The 23,086-nt window shown below is 39.3% G+C and overlaps 1 protein-coding gene across 9 annotated transcripts in view; it reads left to right on the top strand.

Annotated features, from left to right (window-relative positions):
- UBP1 (upstream binding protein 1) overlaps positions 1 to 23,086 on the top strand; it is a 70,794-nt gene that overhangs the window by 17,576 nt on the left and 30,132 nt on the right. For 7 of the 9 annotated variants that reach the window (XR_002178742.3, XR_002178741.3, XM_073810954.1 and 4 more), the window contains one exon: positions 22,669 to 22,719. The exons of the other annotated variants lie outside the window; for them this stretch is intronic. Coding sequence is in view for 5 of the 7 variants with exons in the window: in XM_073810954.1 (XP_073667055.1) it covers positions 22,669 to 22,719 (51 nt within the window). In the remaining 2 variants the exon portion in view is untranslated. The remainder of the gene's footprint in view (positions 1 to 22,668; positions 22,720 to 23,086) is intronic. 9 annotated transcript variants of the gene reach the window in all.

The following is a 23,086-nucleotide window of genomic DNA, read 5'->3' as shown; positions in this document are numbered from 1 at the left end:
GGTGCTCTCAGCCGTTTGGGCACTGGCCAATGTGACTTACCAATGTAAACAAAAGTACTTAGTTATGCAGGAATTCATTTGTTGGAGACCTATACTGAAAGCATGTTGGACTCTTATTTTTAAAAAGAATTGAACGTTTTTATTGTTATAAAAATAGTACATACTTCGTAGAAAAATTGGGGAATATGTCAAGGGATAAAGCTGAAAATGGACTTCAGTTACATCCCCCTCAGGAGAACCAGTTAACATCCTAGGTGTGTTTCCTTGTCTGTATATTTATTTTATTTCAACAAAATGGGAATTAACATCTGTTCACTTAAGAGTATATTCTGATTATTTTTCTGTCATTAAATAGACTCTTTAATTTCTCAAACTTTTGGAAGGAACTATAGATTTTAGACTACTTACTAGTGATTATTTCAAAATGTGGAAGAATAGCTTCTAACTTTTCGTTTAACATATTAATTTAGAATTTATGAGGTTTTACTTCAGGTAATTCTAATTTGTAGCCTATGGCAACACTGATTTTGTTGTTAATACTATTTTAGGATTTGTTTGGGTAGGCATTCAGTTTGAGACTTAAGGTTCTTTCAAATCTGAAACTTAAGAGTCTCTATGGTAATCTGTTTTAGCTATAAAAGTATGAGAAGAAGCACTGTAGAGGTAAGGCTACAATATTCAGTGTAGCTTTATTTCTAATGACAAAAAAAGGAAATAACCAGAATTTCTCTTACTTAGGGAATAGTTGAATAAGTTACATGTATACCATGGGATGAATGAGCATGTGCACATACACCCCTCTGTTTAAAGAACATTGGATATGTCTGTCTGTTGGCCTGGGAGAATATCCATAACTTATCACTGTTATTGTTAAACTGGATAAAGACATCTCACATTGATAAAAATTGCAGTCCACCATCTATAGTGATAATGTATTAGACCTGCATTCACAGAGTGCTGACTGTGTATGAAGCAGTGTACTAAATACTATACGTATGTTGTCTCACTTCCCACAATAACCTGAGGAGAAGTGTTATTGATCCATTACAGATTTTAAAAACGGAAACTTAGAGCAGTTGATAGACTTGCTCAATGTCAGTTTGGTCAAGCTTAAATTTTAAAAAATAGTTACTGAATATCTACAGTAGTGTGCACAAGTCTTTTTTTTTTTTTTTTCCACACCGCCTGGCATGTGGACTCTTTAGTTCCCCAACCAGGAATCTAACCTGAGGCTCCTGCAGTGGAAACATGGATCCCTAACCTCTGGACCACCAGGGAATTCCCCACAAGTCTTAAGTGTACAGCTCAATGAATTTTTACACAGATCATTCCCTTGAAAATACTACCTATGTCCAGTATTTCCAGTACCCTGGCAGGCTCCCTTGTATCCCCCTGCCAGCTGACACCCACGTTCATGGTGATCAGTATAATAAGTGCAAGTGATTTTCTGGCATGTGACTATGCTCCCTGCAGTATTAATGATGAGTATGTTCTTGGTTGTAGAATTGTGTTAATTTACCTCTTAATTTCTCCCAGACTTTTAAGGAAAAAAAAGTGGAAAAGTGAACTGCATATACAGGCTGCATTTTTGAAAACATATATTTGAATAATCATTAAAAATACATTTGAGTAACCATAAAGACATTCTACTTTTATACACTTTTTAAAAAGAAATTATAATACTTTAAACTTACATGAATATCAGACAGTTCTTTCACAGGTTTCTCTCCTAGCATTTATCTCCTAACATTATATTTTGACAAAAGGTTCTGAACCCAAGATTTTTTGTGAATCCCCTAAATCATTTTCAAATTTTTAATGAATGTATATTTTTCTAAAGAGAGGATCCATAGCTTTTCCAAGATTCAGGCTAAGTTTGAACCTGATTGAGATGTTGCTCGAGTGTCTTTCACCCCACCTCTTTTATTTTTTTATTTTTATTTTTTTGTGGTACGCAGGCCTCTCACTGTTGTGGCCTCTCGCGTTGCGGAGCACAGGCTCCGGACGCGCAGGCTCAGCGGCCATGGCTCACGGGCCCAGCCGCTCAGTGGCATGTGGGATCTTCCCGGACCGGGGCACGAACCCGTGTCCCTTGCATCGGCAGGCGGACTCTCAACCACTGCACCACCAGGGAAGTCCCACCCCACCTCTTTTAAACTGATAAGTTAACAAAGGTCCGGACTTAGCAAAGTGTCTTTTTTTTTTTTTTTTAATTGAAGTATAGTTGATTTACAATATTGTGCCAGTCTCTGCTGTACAGCAAAGTGACTCAGTTATACACATATATACATTCTTTTATCATACTCTTTTCCATTATGATTTATCCCAAGAGATTGGATATAGTTCTCTGTGCTATACAGTAGGACCTTCTTGTTTATCCATTCTAAATGTAATAGTTTGCATCTACCAACCCCAGACTCCAAATCCATCCCTCTCCCTTCCCCTCTCCCCCCTTGGCAACCACAAATCTGATCTCTGTGTCTGTGAATCTGTTTCTGTTTTGTAGATAAGTTCATTTGTGCCATATTTTAGATTCCACATATAAGTGATACATTTGTCTTTCTCTTTCTGACGTACTTCACTTAGTATGATAATCTCTAGTTGCATCCATGTAGCTGCCAGTGGCATTATTTTGTTCTTTTTTATGGCTGAGTAGTATTCCATTTTATATATTTACCACGTCTTCTTTATCCATTCATCTGTTGGTGGACATTTAGGTTGTTTCCATGTCTTGGCTATTATGAATAGTGCTGCTATGAACATAGGGGTGCCTTATCTTTTGAATTATAGTTTTGTCTGGATATATGCCCAGGAGTGTGATTGCTGGATCACATGGTAATTCTATTTTTAGTTTTCTGATGAACCTCCATACTGTTTTCCATAGTGGCTGCACCAGCTTACATTCCCACCAAGAGTGTAGGAGGGTTTCCTTTTCTTCACACTCTCTCCAGCATTTGTTGTTTGTAGACTTTTTAATGATGGCCATTCTGACCTGTGTGAGGTGACACCTGATGGAAGTTTTGATTTGCATTTCTCTAATAATTAGTGACATTGAGCATATTTTCATGTGCCTACTGGTCATCTGTATGTCTTCCTTGGAGAAATGTCTATTAAGGGTCTTATGCCCATTTTTCGTTTGGGTTGTTTGTTTTTTTGTTGTAGCATTGTATGAGCTGTTTGTGTATTTTGGAGATTCAGCCCTTGTGGCATCACATCATTTGCAAATATTTCTCCTGTTCCATAGATTATGGTTTTTTTTTTTGTTTTTCTAATAGTTTCCTTTGCTATGAAAAGTCCTGTAAGCTTGATTAGATCCCATTTTTTAATTTTTGTTTTTATTTCTATTGCCTTGGGAGACTGACCTAAGAAAATATTGGTACAATTTATGTCAGAGAATGTTTTGAATATGCTCTCTCCTAGGAGTTTTATGGTGTCATATGTTTAAGTCTTTAAACCATTTTGAGTTTATTTTTGTGCATGATGTATGGGTGTTTTCTAACTTCATTGATTTACATGCAGCTGTCCAACTTGCCCAGCACCACTTGCTGAAGAGACTGTCTTTTTCCCATTTTATATTCCTGCCTCCTTTGTCAAAGGTTAATTGGCCATAGGTGTGTGGATTTATTTCTGGGCTCTCTATTCTGTTCCATTGATCCGTATGTCTGTTTTTGTACCAATTCCACATTGTTTTGATTACTGTAGCTTTGTAGTATTCTGAAGTCTGGGAGAGTTATGCCTCCTGCTTTTTTTTTTTTTTTCCTCAGGATTGCTTTGGCAATTCTGGGTCTTTTATGGTTCCATACAGATTTTTGGATTATTTGTTCTAGTTCTGTGAAAGATGTCATGGGTAATTTGATAGGGATTACATTAAATCTGTAGATTGCTTTGGGTAGTATGGTCATTTTAACAGTATTAATTCTTCCAATCCAAGACCATGGGATATAATTTCCTTTATTACTGTTTTATAGTTCTCAGTGTATAAGTCTTTCACCTCCTTGGTCAAATTTATTCCTAGTTTTTTTTTTTTTTGGTGCAATTTTAAAAGGTACTGTTTTTTTACATTCCTTTCTGGTATTTCATTGTTAGTGTAAAGAAATGTAACCGATTTCTGAATGTTACTCTTGTATCCAGCTACTTTGCTGGATTCATTTGTTAGGTCTGGTAGTTTTTGTGTGGAGTCCTTAGGGTTCTCTGCATAGTATCATGTCATCTGCATATAGTGACAATTTTACCTCTTCCCTTCCAATTTGGATACCTTTTATTTTGTTTTCTTGTCTGAATCCTGTGGCCAGGACTTCCAATACTATGTTGAATAGAAGAGGTGAGAGTGAGTATCCTTGAGTGTTTTTTTTTAATTTTTAAAAATTTTTAATGTTTTTGGCCACGCTGTGTGGTATGTGAGATCTTTGTTCCGCAACCAGCGATCGAACCCACACCCCCTGCTTTGGAAGCGCAGAGTCTTAACCACTGGACAGCCAGGCAAGTCCCGGGGTATCCTTGTCTTGTTGCAGATTTTCACAGGAAGTCTTACAGCTTTTCACCACTGAGTACTGTATTGGCTGTGGGTTTGTCATAAATGGCTTTTATTGTGTTGAGATATGTTCATTTTATACCCACTTTGGTAAGAGTTTTTTATCATGAATGGATGTTGAATTTTGTCAAATGCTCTTTCGGCATCTTTTGAGATGATCACGTAGTTTTTGACTTTTCTTTTGTTAATGTGCTGTATTACACTGTTTCATTTGCATAAGTTGGACCATTCTTGTGAACTTGGGATGAATCCCACTTCATCGTGGTGTATGATCTTTTTTATGTGTTGTTGGATTCGGTTTGCTAATGTTTTGTTGAGAATTTTTGCATCTATATTCATCAGAGATATTGGCCTGTAATTTTCTTTTTGGTGGTATCTTTGTCTGGTTTTGGTATCAGAGTGATGGTGGCTTCATAAAATGTCTTTGGGAGTGTTCCCTCCTCTTCAGTCTTAGGAAGAGTTTGAGAAGAATCAGTATAAGTTCTTTTTTGTATGTTTGGTAGAATTCACCTGTGAAGCCAACTGGTCCTGGACTTTTGTTTGTAGGAAGTTTTTTTATTACAGTTTCTGTTTCACTTCTAGTGATCAGTGTGTTCACATTATCTGTTTCTTCTTGATTCAGTTTTCATGGGCTGTATGTTTCTAGAAGGTTGTCCATTTCTTCTAGGTTGTCAAATTTTTTGGCATATAATTGTTCATAGTATTCTCTTATTCTTTTTGTATTTCTGTGGTATCAGTTGAGATTACTCCTTTTTCATTTGTTATTTTGTTTATTTGGGTTCTCTTTTCTTCTTGTTGAGCCTGGCCAAAGGTTTGTCAATTCTGTTTACCCTTTCAAGGAACCATCTTTGGTTTTAGTGATTTTTTTTTTCTTTTCTATTTTTTAGTCTCTGTTTAATTTATTTCCTCACTGATCTTGATTATTTGCTTCCTTCTGCTGACTTCAGGTTTTGTTTGTTCTTCTTTTTTTCTAATTCTTTTAGGTAGTAGGTTAGGTTGTTTATTTGAGATTTTTCTTGTTTCTTGAGGAAGGCCTGTATTGCTGTGAACTTCCCTCTAGAACTGCTTTTGCTGCATCCCATAGATTTTATATGGTTGTGTTTTCATTGTTGTTTGTCTCAAGGTATCTTTTTAATTTCCTCATTGACCCATTGTTTTTTTTAGTAGCATGTTGTTTAGTCTCCATTTAATCTTTTCTTTCTCATTTCTTTTCCTGTTGTTGATTTCTAGTTTCATGCCTTTGTGGTCAGAAAAGATGCTTGAAGTAATTTCTATACTCTTAAATTTGTTGAGGCTTGTTTTGTGCCCCAGTATGTGGTCAATCCTAGAGAATGGTCCATGTGCCCTTGAAAAGACTGTGTGTTCTGGGTTTTTTTGGATATAAAGTCCTGAAAATGTCAATTCAGTCCATCTGTTCTGTTGTGTCATTTAGGACCTCTGTTTCTTTACTGATTTTCTGTCTGGATTGTCTGTCCATTGATGTCAGTGGGGTGTTAAAGTCTCCTACTATTACTGTATTCCCATCACTTTCTCCCTTTATGTCCATTAGTATTTATGTTTTTGGGTGTTCCTATATTAGGTGTATATATGTTGCCAAGTGTAAAACCCTCTTGTATTGATCCTCTTGTCATTATATAGTATCCTTCTTTATCTTTCTTTATAGCCTTTGTTTAAAAGTCTGTTTTGTCTGATCTGAGTATTGCTACTCCCTTTCTTGTCAATTCTGTTTGCATGAAATATGTTTTTCCATCCCCTCACTTTCAATCTGTGTGTGTCCTTTGTCCTAAGGTGGGTCTCTTGTAGGCAGCATATTGTAGGCTCCTGTTTTGTTTTGGTTTTTTTTGGCTGTGACATGCAGCTTGTGGTATCTTAGCTCCCATCAGGGACTGAACCTGAGCAGAGCCCTTGGCAGTGAGAGCACAGTCCCTGGACCACCAGGGAATTCCCTAGGCTCTTGTTTTTTAATCCAGTGCGCCACTCTATCTTTTTTTTTTTTTTTTTTTTGCGGTACGCGGGCCTCTCACTGTTGTGGCCTTTCCCGTTGCGGAGCACAGGCTCCGGACGCGCAGGCTCAGCGGCCATGGCTCACGGGCCTAGCCGCTCAGTGGCATGTGGGATCTTCCCGGACCGGGGCACGAACCTGCGTCCCCTGCATCGGCAGGCGGACTCTCAACCACTGCGCCACCAGGGAAGCCCCCACTCTATCTTTTGATTGGAGCATTCAGTCCCTTGGCATATGTATTTATTGCCATTTTAAACCTGGTTTTCCAGTTGATTCTTTTGTTTCTTCTTTGTTCCTTTCTTTTTGTTTTTCTTTTTGTGGTTTGATGATTTCCTTTTATTTTATGTTTGTGTTCTCTTCTTTTTGGTTTCTGTGAATCTTTTGTATGGTTTTGATTTGTGGTTACCCTGTTTTTCAAGTATGTTAACCCCTTCCTATATCTGCTTGCTTTAGGCTGTTAGTCATATAGGCTCAAATGCATTCCATTAAAAAAAAAAAAAGGAATCTGTATTTTCTTACTCTCCTGCCCCACATTTTATGATTTTGATGCAGTACTTTTTTACATCTTTATGTTTATCCTCCTGCTGTTCTGTGAGTTTATCATCACTTGCACAAATAGGTTTTCTTTTTGATACTGGCTGATTTAAGCAATTTAGTTTCCAGTTGTGGTTTCCTGTTTCTTATATCTTCTGGTCTCTTTTCTATTTAGAGAAGGCCTTTCAATATTTCTTTTAGGATAGGTTTAGCATTGCTATATTCTTTTAGCTTTTGCTTATCTGAGACATTCTGATTTCTCTTTCTATTCTAAATGATAATATTGTTGGGTAGAGTATTCTAGGTTGCAGATTTTTCCCTTGCAAGACTTTGAATATATTTTGCCACTCCCTCTGGCCTACAGTGTTTCTGTAGAGAAATCAGCTGATAGCTTTATGGGGGTTCCCTTGTAATTAAGTTTTTCTCCTGTTGCCTTTAGAGTCCTCTTTTTATCTTTAACTTTGTCATTTTTATTATAATATGTCTTGATGTAGGTCTGTTGGGGTTCATCTTGTTTGGGACCCTCCATGCTTCCTATATCTGGATATCTGTTTCCTTCTTTAGGTTTGGGAAGTTTTCAGCCATAATTTCTTCAAATACATTTTCAACCCCCTTTTCTTTTTCTTCTCTTTCTGGAATCCCTATTAAGCCTAGGTTGGCATGCTTTATATTATCCCATAGGTCTCTTATATTGCTTTCCTTTTTTTTCATTTGGCTGACTGCTGTTTTGCTTGCGTAATTTCCATTATTCTATCTTCCAGATCGCCTCTTCTTTCTCCTGTGTTATTCATTCTGCTATTCATTGCCTTTAGCTCAGCTTTTGTCTCAGCAAATGAATTTTCTAATTTTTCTTGGTTCCTCCTTATAGTTTGTAGTTGCTTTTTACAGTAATGTGCGTTTTTGTCAATAGCCTTTCTTAATTTCTTCAGTATTTTCATCACCTCCTTTTTGAACTTGGTGTCTATTAGACTGAAGAGGTCTGTTTCATTGTTTGTTCTTTCAGGGGAATTCTCTTGGTCTTTTAACTGGGAGTGGTTCCTCTGCTTCTTCATTTTACTTGTGTTTCTCTTAACTCTGAGTTCAGGAGAAACAATTATCTACTCTAGTCTTGGAGGACTATTTATATGTGGGAGCATCCCTGTGTAGCTTGTGTGGGCTTAATATTTTTTTGGCACGAGGGCTGTTTTTGGTTTGGATGCTTGTCATCTCTTTCCCCTACGTGTGCTGGCCGTTATCCCCTTGATAGGGGGTGTGCAGATGTGCAGCCTGCACACACTCCCAGGAAGGCGGGGCTAGCAGTTGGCTCCCGGTTGCGGGACCCTCAGCAGCAGTGGCAGGTCGCGCACGCTCCTGGGTAGGCATGGACAGCGAGGGGTGCTCAGTCGCAGGACGCTCTGCGGCGGCAGCGATCCATGTCCGCCTCTGGATTCCGAGATGGCAGTGGCATCTTGCCCCCGGAGCTCGGGTAGGTGGTGCGCTGCTGCCTGAGAGTGGGCACGGAGAAAGAAGCTTCTGTGGCGGCTCACCCCTCTCCTTGTGTGCCCCCCGCAATGGTGCCTTGCCTCTCCGGCAGGCCCAGGCTTCTTCCTCGACTCCCTCGGTTGTGGCTCACCACACCCTAGCCCCCTCAGGCCGTCTCCACACAGCCAACCTCAGTCCTCACCTCCCGGTCTGACCTCCAAAGCCTGAGCCTCAGCACCCAGCCCCCACCTGACCCAGTGGACGAGTGTCCCAGGCTGGGGAGTGCTGCTCTGTGGCACCAACCATCTGTGCAGGTCTCTCTCCACTTTGCCCTGCACGACCCGGTTGCTGTGCTCCCCTCCAAGGCTCTGAACCACCCCCTCTGTCCCAGCTGATCTCCCAGGCAGTAGGGGACTTCCCAGGGTGCAGGAACCTTTCTTCTTTCACAGCTCCCTCCCAGGGGCATAGGTCCTGTCCCGATTCATTTCTCTCTCTTTCTGTTTCTTTTCTTTTCTTTTCTTTTCTTTTTGGTCCTACCCAGTTATGTGGAGATTTTCTTGCCCTTTTGGAAGTCTGAGTCCTTCTGCCAGCATCCAGTAGATGTTCTGTGAGAAGCATTCTGCATGTTGATGTATTTTTTTTAACATCTTTATTAGAGTATAATTGCTTTACAATGGTGTGTCAGTTTCTGCTTTATAACAAAGTGAATCAGTTATACATATACATATGTTCCCATATCTCTTCCCTCTTGCATCTCCCTCACACCCTCCCTATCCCACCCCTCTAGGTGGTCACAAAGCACCGAGCTGATCTCCCTGTGCTATGTGGCTGCTTCCCACTAGCTATCTGTTTTATATTTGGTAGTGTATATATGTCCATGCCACTCTCTCACTTTGTCCCAGCTTACCCTTCCCCCTCCCCATATCCTCAAGTCCGTTCTCTAGTAGGTCTGCGTCTTTATTCCCGTCTTGCCCCTAGGTTCTTCTGACCATTTTCTTTTTTTTTTTTTTTAGATTCTATATATATGTGTTAGCATACGGTATTTGTTTTTCTCCTTCTGACTTACTTCACTCTGTAGGACAGTCTCTAGGTTGTAGATGTATTTTTGATGTATTTGTGGGAGAAGGTGAGCTCCACGTCCTACTACTCTGCCATCTTGATCCGATCCCCCAGCAGAGTATCTTAAGTTGATCAGACTCACTTTTCAAAAGGAAACATTCTAAGTAGTGCGTGTATAGTTTTGATTTTTTTTTACAGAAGACTTTCCTGAAATATATAAAGAGAATCAGGCATAGATATGGAAAATAAAAATGATTGATTTTTATCTAGGAATTCCAGTAAAATTCCATGGATATTTTTTAGCTGGGTGACATTGCCCTGGGAAGTTTCTGCAAAGTATGTAAAATGTGTCTCAGTGACCCATTTTAGTATAGTGTCATCTGTGCATCAGCTTTAACAGTGTGACTGTTAAATATTGACATAATTTACTCCTTAGTCTTCCTGTTCTTAGGAGTTAGATTTTTATTCAGATTTACTCATGAGTTAATTTACTTATCTTCAAATGAACTCTTCAGCTCCACCAAGGGAAAATGACTCATCATGGCAGTGTTGCCTTGTTTATCAAAAAAGGATACAGAAGCTTTATAAAGAAGGGATTAGATAGGGCACTTGAAGTGGTTCTTCATCAGCACAAGTTTTAATTCCTTTAAGCTTCCCCACTCATTATAATAAGTGAGAGGGAAATTAAGCAGTCACTTTTTTCTCTGTTACTTGGAAATAATAGTGACAGTGAAAGCACAGTTATCCCCACTTTATATTAAAGCTTTAGAGGGAGTAATTTTTTCCTGCAGCTGTCTTTTTAGATTGACCATACTTTTTATAGGGACTTAAACCCAGAGATTTCTAATTCCAAACCTCATTTTCTTAACCACTGAGTCTCTTTACTAGAATAGTTCCAGTGTTTTCTAACTTTTCAGTTAATGGTCACCATTTAAAATTTAACAGTGTAACTAAATGATTTATATACATGGTTCAAAGTTCAGAAGGTATGAAAGAGTATACAATAAAACTCTTCTGCTCGCTGGCCCCAAGTAGCCATTGAATTAGAACCCTTTTTAGACACCTAAGAAGATTGTAATCCTGTTAAATGGTACCCTTTGTATAACAAAAATATTGTATCATTAATTTATTTATTCCAATAAACTTATTCTGTGATGACTGAATGATATGCTTAAGCATAGTTGTGGTGAATATAATGATCTTGTCACTAAAGGATGAAATTTAAGAGAGAACTTCCATCCCTAAAGTAATGCCTGGTAGAAGAATGAGATAGAACTGCCCAGGATATATGCACCTCTGCTGCATATGGGACGTCTTTACACACATTATTCACATACCTTTTTGTTCCTTTTAAATGTGTCAGCTCGTTACAGTGACTGGTGATTTAAATGTTTTTCTTCATGTAGCGGGGTGAGAGGTAGAGGGCAGCAGTGAGCGGTTGTCATTAGCTGTCTCTGGGGCCAGGCTGCCTGTGTTTAGATCCCATTACACCACTTGCTTGTCCAGGCAATTTCCTTTAATAAAATAACCCCCACCTAAGGTAGCTGAGAATTAAATTGAGTTAATATGTGTAATGCACTTATAAGGTGGCCAGCACATAGGAAGCACAACACTAGCGTTTGCTGCTGTTACTATTATTTATAACTAGATAGCTTTAATGGTTTCTGATTGTACTGGAAAACCAAGTGGTTAGACCTTGGCTGATGTGTTAGTTTCCTATGGCAGATAGATGAGCAATTTTTACAAATGGTTAGAATGCAACCCTGGGACTAGATACCTGTGTAATGACTCAGGATTTTTGCCAGGTTTGTTGGCAAGTATGATTACAATCTTTTTTTTTTTTTTTAATTTATTTTGGCAGCATTGGGTCTTCGTTGCTGTGCGCGGGCTTTCTTTGGTTGCGGCAAGCTGGGCTTTCTTTAGTTGCGGCAAGCTGGGCGGGGCTACTGTTCGTTGTGGTGCAGGGCTTCTGTTGCAGAGCATGGCTTCTAGGAGCGCGGGCTTCAGCAGTTGTGGCTTGTGGGATCTAGAGCGCAGGTTCAGTAGTTGTGGTGCATGGGCTTAGTTGCTCCGAGGTATGTGGGATCTTCCCGGAACGGGGCTCGAACCCATGTCCCCTTCATTGGCAGGCGTATTCTTAACCACTGTGCCACCAGGGAAGTCCCTACAATCTTTTAAATAAGCCTGTAGCAGAGTTTGTTTGTTGTTTGTTTTAATATTTATTTATTTGGCTGCATCGGGTCTTATTTGTGGCATACGAGATCTTTCGTTGCAGCGTGCAGGCTCTCTAGTTGTGGCGCGTGGGCTCTAGAGCGGGCAGGCTTAGTTGCCCTGTGGCATGTGGGATCTTAGTTCCCTGACCAGGGATCAAACCCACGTCCCCTGCATTGGGAGGCGGATTCTTAACAATATTGACCACCAGGGAAGTCCCCCTGTAGCAGAGTTTTGAACTGTAGAAATAACATGTTTGCACTGCTTAGCAACTGTGGCAGGTAGAATAATGGTGCCTCGAAGATGTTCGTATCCTAATCCCCAAAACCTGTGAATATTTTAACCTTATACCAAAAGGCACTTTGCAGGTATGATTTAATTAAGGCTGTTGAGGTGAAGAGATTATCCTGGATTATCCAGGTGGCCCAGTGAAATCACAAGGGTACTTAAAAGTGAAAGAAGGAGGCAGGAGAGGCAGGAGTCAGAGGGAGATTTGAAGATGAAGGAAGACTGCCACAAACTAATGGATGTAGGCTACTTCAAGAAGTAGATAAAGTCAAGGAAGTAGATTTTCCCCTACAGCTTCCAGAAGGAATGCAGCCTGCTGACAGCTTCATTTTAGCCCACTAGACCCGTTCTGGACTTCTGAACTCTAGAACTGTGTGATAATAAATTTGCATAGTTTCAAGCCACTGAGTTTGTGGAAATTTGTTACAGCAGCAATAGGAAACTAACCCATCAACCAAGGCAAATGTGTACTATGTAGATGATCTCCAAAGTGGTGCATAATGAGCTACTGTTGTGTATCAGAGCTGTTTCCATAGTGTGGCTGTCATTTACTCTTAAGATTTTAGACAGAAACACTCTGCATACTATAGTACTTACTGCCTCCTAGCTTATCTCTGAAGGCCCAGTCAAAGCTGGGTCTTGAAATGGGCATCTAATGAACCCTGAGCCCTTGCACACATGAGTGTGTGTGTGTGTGTGTCTGTGTAAATGTGCACATATATGTATATTCAAATATATGGACTGTATACACATGTGTAATGAACATACATGAGGATAAGTGGATTTGTGGAGCATGTGTGTGTATTGGAGTGAGAGCTATCCTAGACTGTTACAGGATTTACAATCCTGTCAAATAATAAATGACTATTTAATGAATTTTGGTTGCTTATAAAGGAATCATAATGTAATTTACTTTAAACAGCTTTAGAATGACTTAGTTCTTAATTTTGGCATAGACAAGTTATTCCCAGGAGAAGGTCCCGAATGCTTTGTGCTAGAAACAGCATTGACTGACTGGATATTTGTAGCTTTGCACAGAGCAGTGGTCTCCAACGACAGCATGCATTGGGATCACCTAGAAGACTTGTCAAACATGATTGATAGAGTTTCTGAGTCAGTGGGTCTGGAGCGGGGCTGGAGAATTTGTATTTCTGACGAGTTTCCAAGTGATGCCGATGCTGCTGGTCTGGAGACCATGCTTCAACTTTTTATTACTTTGAATATTCAGGCAAATATGTGAGCGTCCCCTCACCACCACTTCTTATAGACAGATTTCCTCAGAGGAGCGTTGACACATAGGTGGGGCTGTAGCTATTCTTAGGCCATAGCTTGGTCACTCCTAGTAGCCTCCCCTTCAAGCTCATTGCTCACCTTCTGCCTCCGGAGCAGCTGTTGCTAAAGAATATTTGCCATTGTGTAATACCATTGTGCAACATAAAGAAAAATAATCTTGTGTAGTCTTAACTTCATCTCAGGTAGAAATTGGAACAAGTACTGATGCTTTAGAGTGTCGGTTTTTGTACTGTTTTGAATGATAGAAGTACAGAGTTTAAAAGCTGTATTTGTGTTTTTCTGGTTATGCCTGGGCAGCTGTCCTTTTCAGCTCTTAGGTAATGAGAAAACTTAAACCTCTAACTTTTCTAAAAATTATTAAATATTTATTTATTTGGCTGCATCGGGTCTTAGTTGCGGCATGCGGGATCTTTCGTTGTGGCGTGTGGGCTCTCTAGTTGTGGTGCGCAGACTCTGGAGCGCACGGACTTAGTTGCCCCACAGCATGTGGGGGTCTTAGTTCCCCGACCAGGGATCGAACCCCATTGCCAGCATTAGAAGGCAGATTCTTAACCACTGGACCACCAGGGAGGTCCCTAAACCTCTAACTTTGTGGAGTAAAAAAACTGTAGTTCCAATGTGGAGCCACAGAAAGGGGAGTAAGCAGTTGCCTATCCCTTTGGGCAGGGATCTGGCTGGAATAGGCTGCCCCTTGTCCAGTAGCCCCAGCTGAATCCATGATGCTTCCCCACCATGATATGAGTGACACGACTTCTTGTTTTCTGGGGTTTTTTTAATAGGAATATCTTACTATTCTGTTTTTTTTTTTTTTTTTTTTTTTTTGCGATACGCGGGCCTCTCACTGTTGTGGCCTCTCCCGTTGCGGAGCACAGGCTCCGGACGCGCAGGCTCAGCGGCCATGGCTCACGGGCCCAGCTGCTCTGCGGCATGTGGGATCTTCCCAGACTGGAGCACGAACCCGTGTCCCCTGCATCAGCAGGCAGACTCTCAACCACTGCGCCACCAGGGAAACCCGCTATTCATTTTTATTTATTTAATTTATTATTACATTTTGGCTGTGTCGGGTCTTCGTTGCTGCGCACAGGCTTTTTCTAGTTGCGGCAAGCGGGGGCTACTCTTTATTGAGGTGCATGGGCTTCTCATTGCAATGGCTTTTCTTGTTGTGGACCACGGGCTGTAGGTGCACAGGCTTCAGTAGTTGCAGCACATGGGCTCAGTAGTTACAGCACACAGGCCTTAGAGCATGCAGCCTTCATTAGTTGCGGCGCACAGGCTCTAGGGCACATGGGCTCAGTAGTTGTGGCTCATGGGCTTAGGTGGTATGTGGGATCTTCCCGGACCAGGGATCAAACCCGTGTCCCTTGCATTGCCAGGCTAATTCTTAACCTCTGTGCCACCAGGGAAGTCCCATGAGTGAGACTTCTGATCTTAAACCGTTGATTTATTCCAGATCAGCTTATTGCTGCTATTAGATCATAAATACCTGTTCATATGGAGGCCAAATTCTACTTGGAGCACCCTGTTAATTAACCAATATTAGCTACCTTGCAAACAAGTTTTAGGTCTAGGAAATAAAGTAGCATGTCTATTGGATTAAAAATACTGTTAAATGATTGACGCTTCAAAAAAGAAAATATATTTTTTGGTAAGTTCGTTTTACACTGTGGTAGATTTCCTTGAGGTTAGCTTTGGTTCTTGTTATAGATTAAAGTTCTGTATTAGGACCTTAGAAATAAATGCTTTGAACTTAACCAAGGTGGTTCTGTCACACCTTGGGCTCCATTTTGCTCTAGAGTCCATCTTACACTCTGTATTCAAAGGTAGGTGGGGACATGAACTCATAGCACTTACATTTTTCAATTCTGTCAGTGCTTTTGCTTTTCTAAGCCAAGAAAGGAGTAAACAAATCCAAACATGACAGGTAAATTCAGAAGATAAAGCTAAAAATAGGACTAGTAACTTTTAGAGTATTGCAGTTTGTGTTAACTTTATACTTCGTTGGTAGTGGGACCTTTTTAACATTTCATTTGGAACCTAGACTAACATTTCAGGAAGTTGTTTTATTAGGAGAATTATGGAGGGGGATCAAATAGAAGGAGAAATTGAACCAATAAAAGTCTGGTGGTATATCAATGGATATTGCCATTGAGTAAAACTTGGTAGGGAGGGATTTCTAAATAGTGGGAGACATGGGATAAAACTGAAGAAGGAAGAAAGCTAGGACATATATAGTTTCCAACAGGGAAATCATTTGAAGCATAATAAGTGTTACAGAGCCTTTTTTAAAAACCTGCTTTTGACTTCAGAAGAATAAAAATCTATAGTGCTTTAATACAGGAGCAGCCAAGCCTGAGATCTGTTCGTGGAAACAGATTGAACTTTATATTGAGCACAGAAATATCCTAAGGTTGAGGAGGAAAAATAATACAAAAGAAGATAATACAGAAGAAGATAAAATAATACAAAAGAAGATAAGGCACATTGAGATTTCTTCCTTTGATCTTTTTCAATCCTTAGAATTTTGAGTTTTTGAGGACCACAAGGGAATCCTGGCGAGAGAAGTTCTCCCTCCCTCCTCGTGCATTTGGTCCACCTCCCATCTCACAAACTGCTTTTCTTTGGGTTATTCTCAGATTTATAAATCAACTTGGTAAAATGTATGCAATTGCACTCCTTGATTTTCTCTCTGAGATCTGCTTCTTGTGATCTTCCCCATGTCAGGAAGTTCCTTAGCCAGAAATCTGGAGTAACCCTCAGCTGCTCTTTCTCTCACACTTTAATTAATATACCAGAAAATACATAGGCTCTACCTTCAGAATCTCTCCAGAGTGACAACTGCTTCTTAAACCATCTCCACCTCTACTGTCCATAGATGAGAGTGACTGTTTCCCTTTAGCCACGACATCTCAAACTGAGAGATTCATGCTAATCTGATAGGTGAAAAGCCATTTCAGTATGGCTTTAACTTGCATGTCTCGGATGGAGTTCAAATGTCTGAATGTCTTTTTTTTTTTCCTTGGCCGTGTGTCGCTTCTTGCGGGATCTTATTAGCTCCCTGACCAGGGATATAACCCGGCATCCTGGCAGTGGAAGCATGGCGTCCTAACTGCTGGATCACCAGGGAATTCCCAGACGTCGAATGTCTTTTTCTTTCTTTTTTTTTAAAATAAATTTATTTATTTATTTATTTTTGGCTGCGTTGGGTCTTCGTTGCTGCGCACAGGCCTTCTCTAGTTGTGGCGAGTTGCAGTTGTTATGGAGCTTGGGTTCTAGGTGTGCGGGCTCAGTAGTTGTGGCGCATGGGGTTAGTTGCTCCACGGCATGTGGGATCTTCCCAAACCAGGGCTCGAACCCGTGTCCCTTCCTTGGCAGGTGGATTCTTTAACCACTGTGCCACCAGGGAAGCCCTTGAATGTCTTTTAGTATGTTTAAGAACTGTTGGCTTTCCTTCTTTTGTGTGAAGTACATGTTCATGTCATTTGCTCATTTTCTGCTAGGGTTGTTGGGCATTTGTTAGCAATTTTGTAAGAGTTCTTTTCCTTTGGTACTAGGGAGATTAGCCCTCTGTGACTAATGTGAGGCGCAAATATTCCCCCTCTTGATAATCAGAATCCCTGAGTCAAAAGATGCAGTGGGGCTTCCCTGGTGGCGCAGTGGTTGAGAGTCTGCCTGCCAATGCAGGGGACACACGTTCGAGCCCTGATCTGGGAAGATCCCACGTGCCACGGAGCAACTGGGCCCGTGAGCCACAAATACTGAGCTCTGTGCATCTGGAGCCTGTGCTCCGCAGCAAGAGAGGCCGCGACAGTGAGAGGCCCGCGCACCGCGATGAAGAGTAGCCCCCGCTTGCCACAACTAGAGAAAGCCCTCGCACAGAAACGAAGACCCAACACAGCCAAAAATAAATAAATGAATAAATAAATTTATTTAAAAAAAAAAAGATGCAGTGTTTAACTTGTTAACAGGTGCAAGCAGACTATCTTTCAGAAACAGTTTATCAGTTTACATTTCCCCACATTTTATGTGCTTATTTCTCCCCCATCTTTACCCACTTGATTTTTTAAATTAATTAAACAGTTTTTTGTTGATCTGATAATCACAAACATTTTGTTAGTTTTTGTGTCCTAAATTCTTGAGGTTGAGTGTAATTTCAGATATGTAATGCTGTATTTATCAATGATATCTATTCATTTGCTTTTAAAAAATCTTTTATTTTTTAACTTTTTAAATTGAAGTATAGTTGATTTACAGTGTGTTAAATACTGCTATACAGTAAAGTGATACAGTTATACAGTTATACACAGACACACGCATATATATATATATATATATATATATATATACACATTCTTTTTCATATTCTTTTCCGTCATGGTTTATCACAGGATATTGAACGTAGTTCCCTGTGCTATATAGTAGGACCTTGTTGTTTATCCATTCTATATATACTAGTTTATATCTGCTAATCCCAAACTCCCAATCCCTCCCTCTCCCACTCCCGTCCCCCTTGGCAACCACTAGTCTGTTCTCTATGTCCGTGATTCTGTTTCTGTTTCATAGATAGGTTCATTTGTGTCATTTTTTAAAGTCTTTATTGGGGCTTCCCTGGTGGTCCAGTGGCTAAGACTCCATGTTCCCAATGCAAGGGGCCTGGGTTCGATCACTGGTCAGGGAACTAGATCCCACATGCTACAGCTAGGAGTTTGCATGCTCCAACTAAAAGAGCCCACATGCCACTACAAAGACCCAGCAGAGGTCTTATTTTAAAAAAAAAAGTCTTTATTAAATTTATTACAATATTGCTTCTGTTTTTTTGGCCGTGAGGCATGTGGGATCCTAGCTCCCTGACCAGGGATTGAACCCACAGCCCCTGCATTGGAAGGCAAAGTCTTAACCACTGGACCACCAGGGAAGTCCCCTGTGTCATATTTTAGATTCCACATGTAAGTGATATCAGATGGTATTTGTTTTTCTCTTTCTGACTGACTTCACTTAGTATGATAATCTCTAGTTGCATCCGTGTTGCTGCAAGTGGCATTGTTTTGTTCTTTTTTATGGCTGAGTAGTATTGTATTTTATCTATTTACCACATCTTCTTTATCAATCTGTTAGTGGACATTTAGGTTGTTTCCACGTCTTGGCTATTATGAATAGTGTTGCTGTGAATATAGGGGTGCCTTTATCTTTTTGAATTATGGTTTTGTCTGGATATATGCCCTGGAGTGGGATTGCTGGATCATATGGTAATTCTATTTTAATTTTCTGATGAATGTCCATACTGTTTACCATAGTGGCTGTACCAGCTTACATTCCCACCAACAGTGTAGGAGGGTTCCCTTTTCTCCACACCCTCTGCAGCATTTGTTATTTGTAGACTTTCTAATGATGGCCATTCTGACCTTTGTGAGGTGGTACCTTATTGTAGTTTTGATTTGCATGTCTCTAATAATTAACTATGTTGAGCATCTTTTCATGTTCCTACTGGCCATCTGTATTTCTTCTTTGGAGGAATATCTCTATAGGTCTGCTGATTTTTCGATTGGGTTGTTTGTAAATTTGGTGTTCAGTTTTATGAGCTATTTGTACATTCTGGAAATTAAGACCCTGTCTGTTGCATTGTTGGCAGATATTTTCTCCCATTCTGTAGGTGGTCTTTTCGTTTTGTTTATGGTTTCCTTTGCTGTGCAAAACGTTGTAAGTTTGATTCGGTCTCATTTATTTTTATTTTTATCTCTGTTGCCTTGGAAGACTGACCTAAGAAATATTGGTATGATTTACGTCAGAGAATATTTTGCCTATGTTCTCTTCTAGGAGTTTTATAGTGTCATGTCTTTTAAGTCTTTAAGCCGTTTGAGTTTATTTTTGCGTAAGGTGAGAGGGTGTGTTCTAACTTCATTGATTTACATATGGCTGTCCAATTTCCCCACACCACTTGCTGAAGAGCCTGTCTTTTTTCCATTTTATATTCTTGCCTCCTTTGTCGAAGGTTAATTGACCGTAGGTGTGTGGGTTTATTTCTGGGCTCACTGTTCTGTTCTGTTTGTCTGTATGTCTGCTTTTGTGGCAATACAACACTGTTTGATTACTGTAGCTGTGTAGTAGTGTCTGAAGTCTGGGACGGTTATGCCTCCTGTTTGCTCTTTTTCATCAGGATTGCTTTGGCAATTCTGGATGTTTTATGGTTCCATATCAATTTAGGATTACTTGTTCTAGTTCTGTGAAAAATGTCATGGGTAATTTGATGGGGACTGCATTAAATCTGTAGATTGCTTTGGGTAATATGGCCATTTTAACAATATTCTTCAAATCCAAGAGCATGAGATATCTTTCCATTTCTTTGAATCATCTTCAGTTTCCTTTATTAATGTTTTATAGTTCTCAGCGTATAAGTCTTTCACCTCTTTGGTCAGGTTTATTCATAGGTATTTTATTTTGGGGGTTGCAATTTTAAAAGGTATTTTTTTTTAATGTTCTCTTTCTGACATTTCATTGTTGGTGTAAAGAAATGCAACTGATTTCTGAATGATAACCTTGTATCCTGGTACTTTGCTGAATTCGTTTATTAGATTTAGTAGTTTTTGTGTGGAGTCCTTAGGGTTTTCTATATATAGTATCATGTCATCTGCATATAGTGACAGTTTTACCTCTTCCCTTCCAATTTGGATACCTTATGTTTTGTTTTCTTGTCTGATTGCTGTGGCTAGGACTTCCAATACTATGTTGAATAGGAGTGGTGAGAATGAGCATCCTTGTCTTGTTCCAGATTTTAGCAGGAAGGCTTTCAGCTTTTCACCATTGAGTATTATATTGGCTGTGGGTTTGTCATAAATGGCTTTTATTATGTTGGGATATGTTTCCTCTATATCCACTTTGGTAAGAATTTTTTTTTTATCATGAATGGATGTTGAATTTTGTCAAATGCTTTTTCTGTGTCTTTTGAGATGATCATGTGGCTTTTGTCTTTTGTTGATGTGGTGTATCACGTTAATTGATTTGCATATGTTGAACCATCCTTGTAACTCTGGAATGAATCCAACTTGATCATGGTATATAATCCTTTTTATGTGTTGTTGGATTCGGTTTGCTAATGTTTTGTTGAGAATTTTTGCATCTATATTCATCAAAGATACTGGCCTGTAATTTTCTTTTTTCGTGGTATCTTTGGTTTTGGTATCAGGATGATGGTGGCTTCATAGAATGCACTTGGGAGTGTTCCCCCCTTTCAGTTTTTTTGGAAGAGTTTGAGAAGGATAGGTATGAGTTCTTCTTTATATGTTTGGTAGAAGCCATCTGGTCCTGGACTTTTGTTCATAGGGAGTTTTTTTTTATTACAGATTCTATTTCACTTCTAGTGATCTGTCTGTTCAAATTATCTATTTTTTCTTGATTCAGTTTTTGTGGGCTGTATGTTTCTAGAAACTTTTCCATTTCTTCTAGGTTGTCGAATTTTTGGCATGTAATTATTCATAGTATTCCCTTATGGTTTTTTGTATTTCTGCAGTATCAGTTGTTAAGCCTTCTTTTTCATTTGTTACTTTATCTGGGTTCTCTCTCTTTTCTTCTTGTTGAGCTTGGCCAGCAGTTTGTCAGTCTTGTTTATCCTTTCAAAGAACTGGCTCTTGGTTTTATTGAATTTTTTTTCTATTGTTTTTTATTTTTTTCTTAATTTATTTCCTCTCTGATAGTTATTATTTCCTTCATTCTGCGACTTTAGGTTTTGTTTGTTCTTCTTTTTCTAATTCTTTTAAGTGATAGGTTGTTTGAGATTTTTCTGTTTCTTGAGGAAGGCCTGTATTGCTGTGAACTTCCCTTTAAGAACTGCTTTTGCTGCATCCCATAGATTTTGTATGGTTGTGTTTTCATTGTCATTTGTCTCAAGGTATTTTCTAATTTCCTCTTTGATTTGATCATTGACCTATTGTTTTTTTAGTACCATGTTGTTTTGTCTCCATGTAATCGTGTTTTATTTTTCTCATATCTTTTTCTGTGGTTTACTTCTAGTTTCCTGCCATTGTTGTCAGAAAAGATGCTTAAGATAATTCCTGTACTCTTATTAAATTTGTTGAGGCTTGTTTTGTGCCCTAGTATGTGGTCAGTCCTAGAGAATGTTCCATGTGCACTTGAAAAGAATGTGTATTCTGGATTTTTCGGATGTAATGTCCTGAAAATATCAATTAAGTCTAACTTGTGTCATTTAGGATCTCTGTTGCCTTATTGATTTTCTGTCTAGAAGATATGTTCATTGATGTCAGTGGGATGTTAAATTGTTGTATTGTCAGTTTCTCCCTTTATGTCTGGTTAGTCTTTGTTTTATGTATTTGGGTGTTTCTTTATTAAGTGCCTATATGTAAAATCCTCTTCTTGTATTGATTCTTTTATCATTATATAGTGTCCTTTATCTTTCTTTATGGCCTTTATTTTAAAGTCTATTTTTTCTGCTATGGGTATTGTGACCCCCACTCTCTTATCATTTCCGTTTGCATGAAGTATCTTTTTCCATCCCCTTACTTTAAATCTGTGTGTGTCCTTTGCCCTAAAGTGGGTCTCTTGTAGGCAGCACATTGTAGCCTCTTATTTTTTAATCCAGTATGCCACTCTTTGTCTTTTGATTGAAACATTTAGTCCATTGACATTTAAGGTAATTATTGATAGCTATGTATTGGGTTGGCTCAAAAGTTCGTTTGCTTTTTTTCTGTAAGCTGGCTTTAGTATTGCTTAGTTATCCTTAACTTCATTTGAAACAATTTTGTTAGACTCTATTGTGACAGCTATCATATCAGTGTGCATTAAAAAAACCATCAAAATTGGTGAATTTTTGTGTAGCTATTTTAATATTGAAGATGGAAGAAAAAAGCAACGTTTCCAGCATATTATGGTTTATCATTTCAAGAAAGGTAAAAACGCAACTGAAACCAAAAAAAAATTTGTGAAGTGTATGGAGAAGGTGCTGTGACTTATTGAACATATCAAAAGTGGTTTGCGAGGTTTCGTGCTGGAGATTTCTTGCTGGACGTTGCTCCACGGCCAGGTAGAGAGATTGAGGTTGATAGCGATCAAATTGAGGTATTCATTGAGAACAATGTTATACCACGCAGCAGATAGTCGACATAAGCAAAATATCCAAATCGAGCATTGAAAATCATTTGCACCAGTTTGGTTATGTTCATCGCTTTGATGTTTGGGTTCCACGTAAGTTAAGCAAAAAAAAAAACTTCTTGACTGATTTCCGTATGCAATTCTCTACTGAAACGTAACACACCTGTTCTGTTTTTAAAACAAAATGTGACAGGCAATGAAAAATGGATGCTGTACAATAATGTGGAATGGAAGAGATCGTGGGGTAAGCGAAATGAACCACCACCACCAACCCCACCAAAGGCGGGTCTTCATCCAAATAGGTGATATTATGTATATGGTGGGATTGAAGGGAGTCCTCTATTATGAGCTCCTTCCAGAAAACCAAACGATTAATTCTAACAAGTACTGCTCCCAGTTAGACCAACTGAAAGCAGCACTTGACAAAAAGAGTCCAGAATTAGTCAACAGAAAACACATAATCTTCCATCAGGATAACACAAGACAGCATGTTTCTTTGATGACCAGACAAGAACTGTTACAGCTTGGCTGGGAAGTTCTGATTCATCTGCCCTATTCACCAGACATTGCACCTTCAGATTTACATTTATTTTGGTCTTTACAAAATTCTC

This window comes from Tursiops truncatus, chromosome 10 (genome assembly GCF_011762595.2).
Source record: "Tursiops truncatus isolate mTurTru1 chromosome 10, mTurTru1.mat.Y, whole genome shotgun sequence".
NCBI lineage: Eukaryota > Metazoa > Chordata > Mammalia > Artiodactyla > Delphinidae > Tursiops > Tursiops truncatus.
The sequence above is the reverse complement of the archived record's forward strand: the minus strand, read 5'-3'. Positions and strand labels throughout refer to the sequence as shown.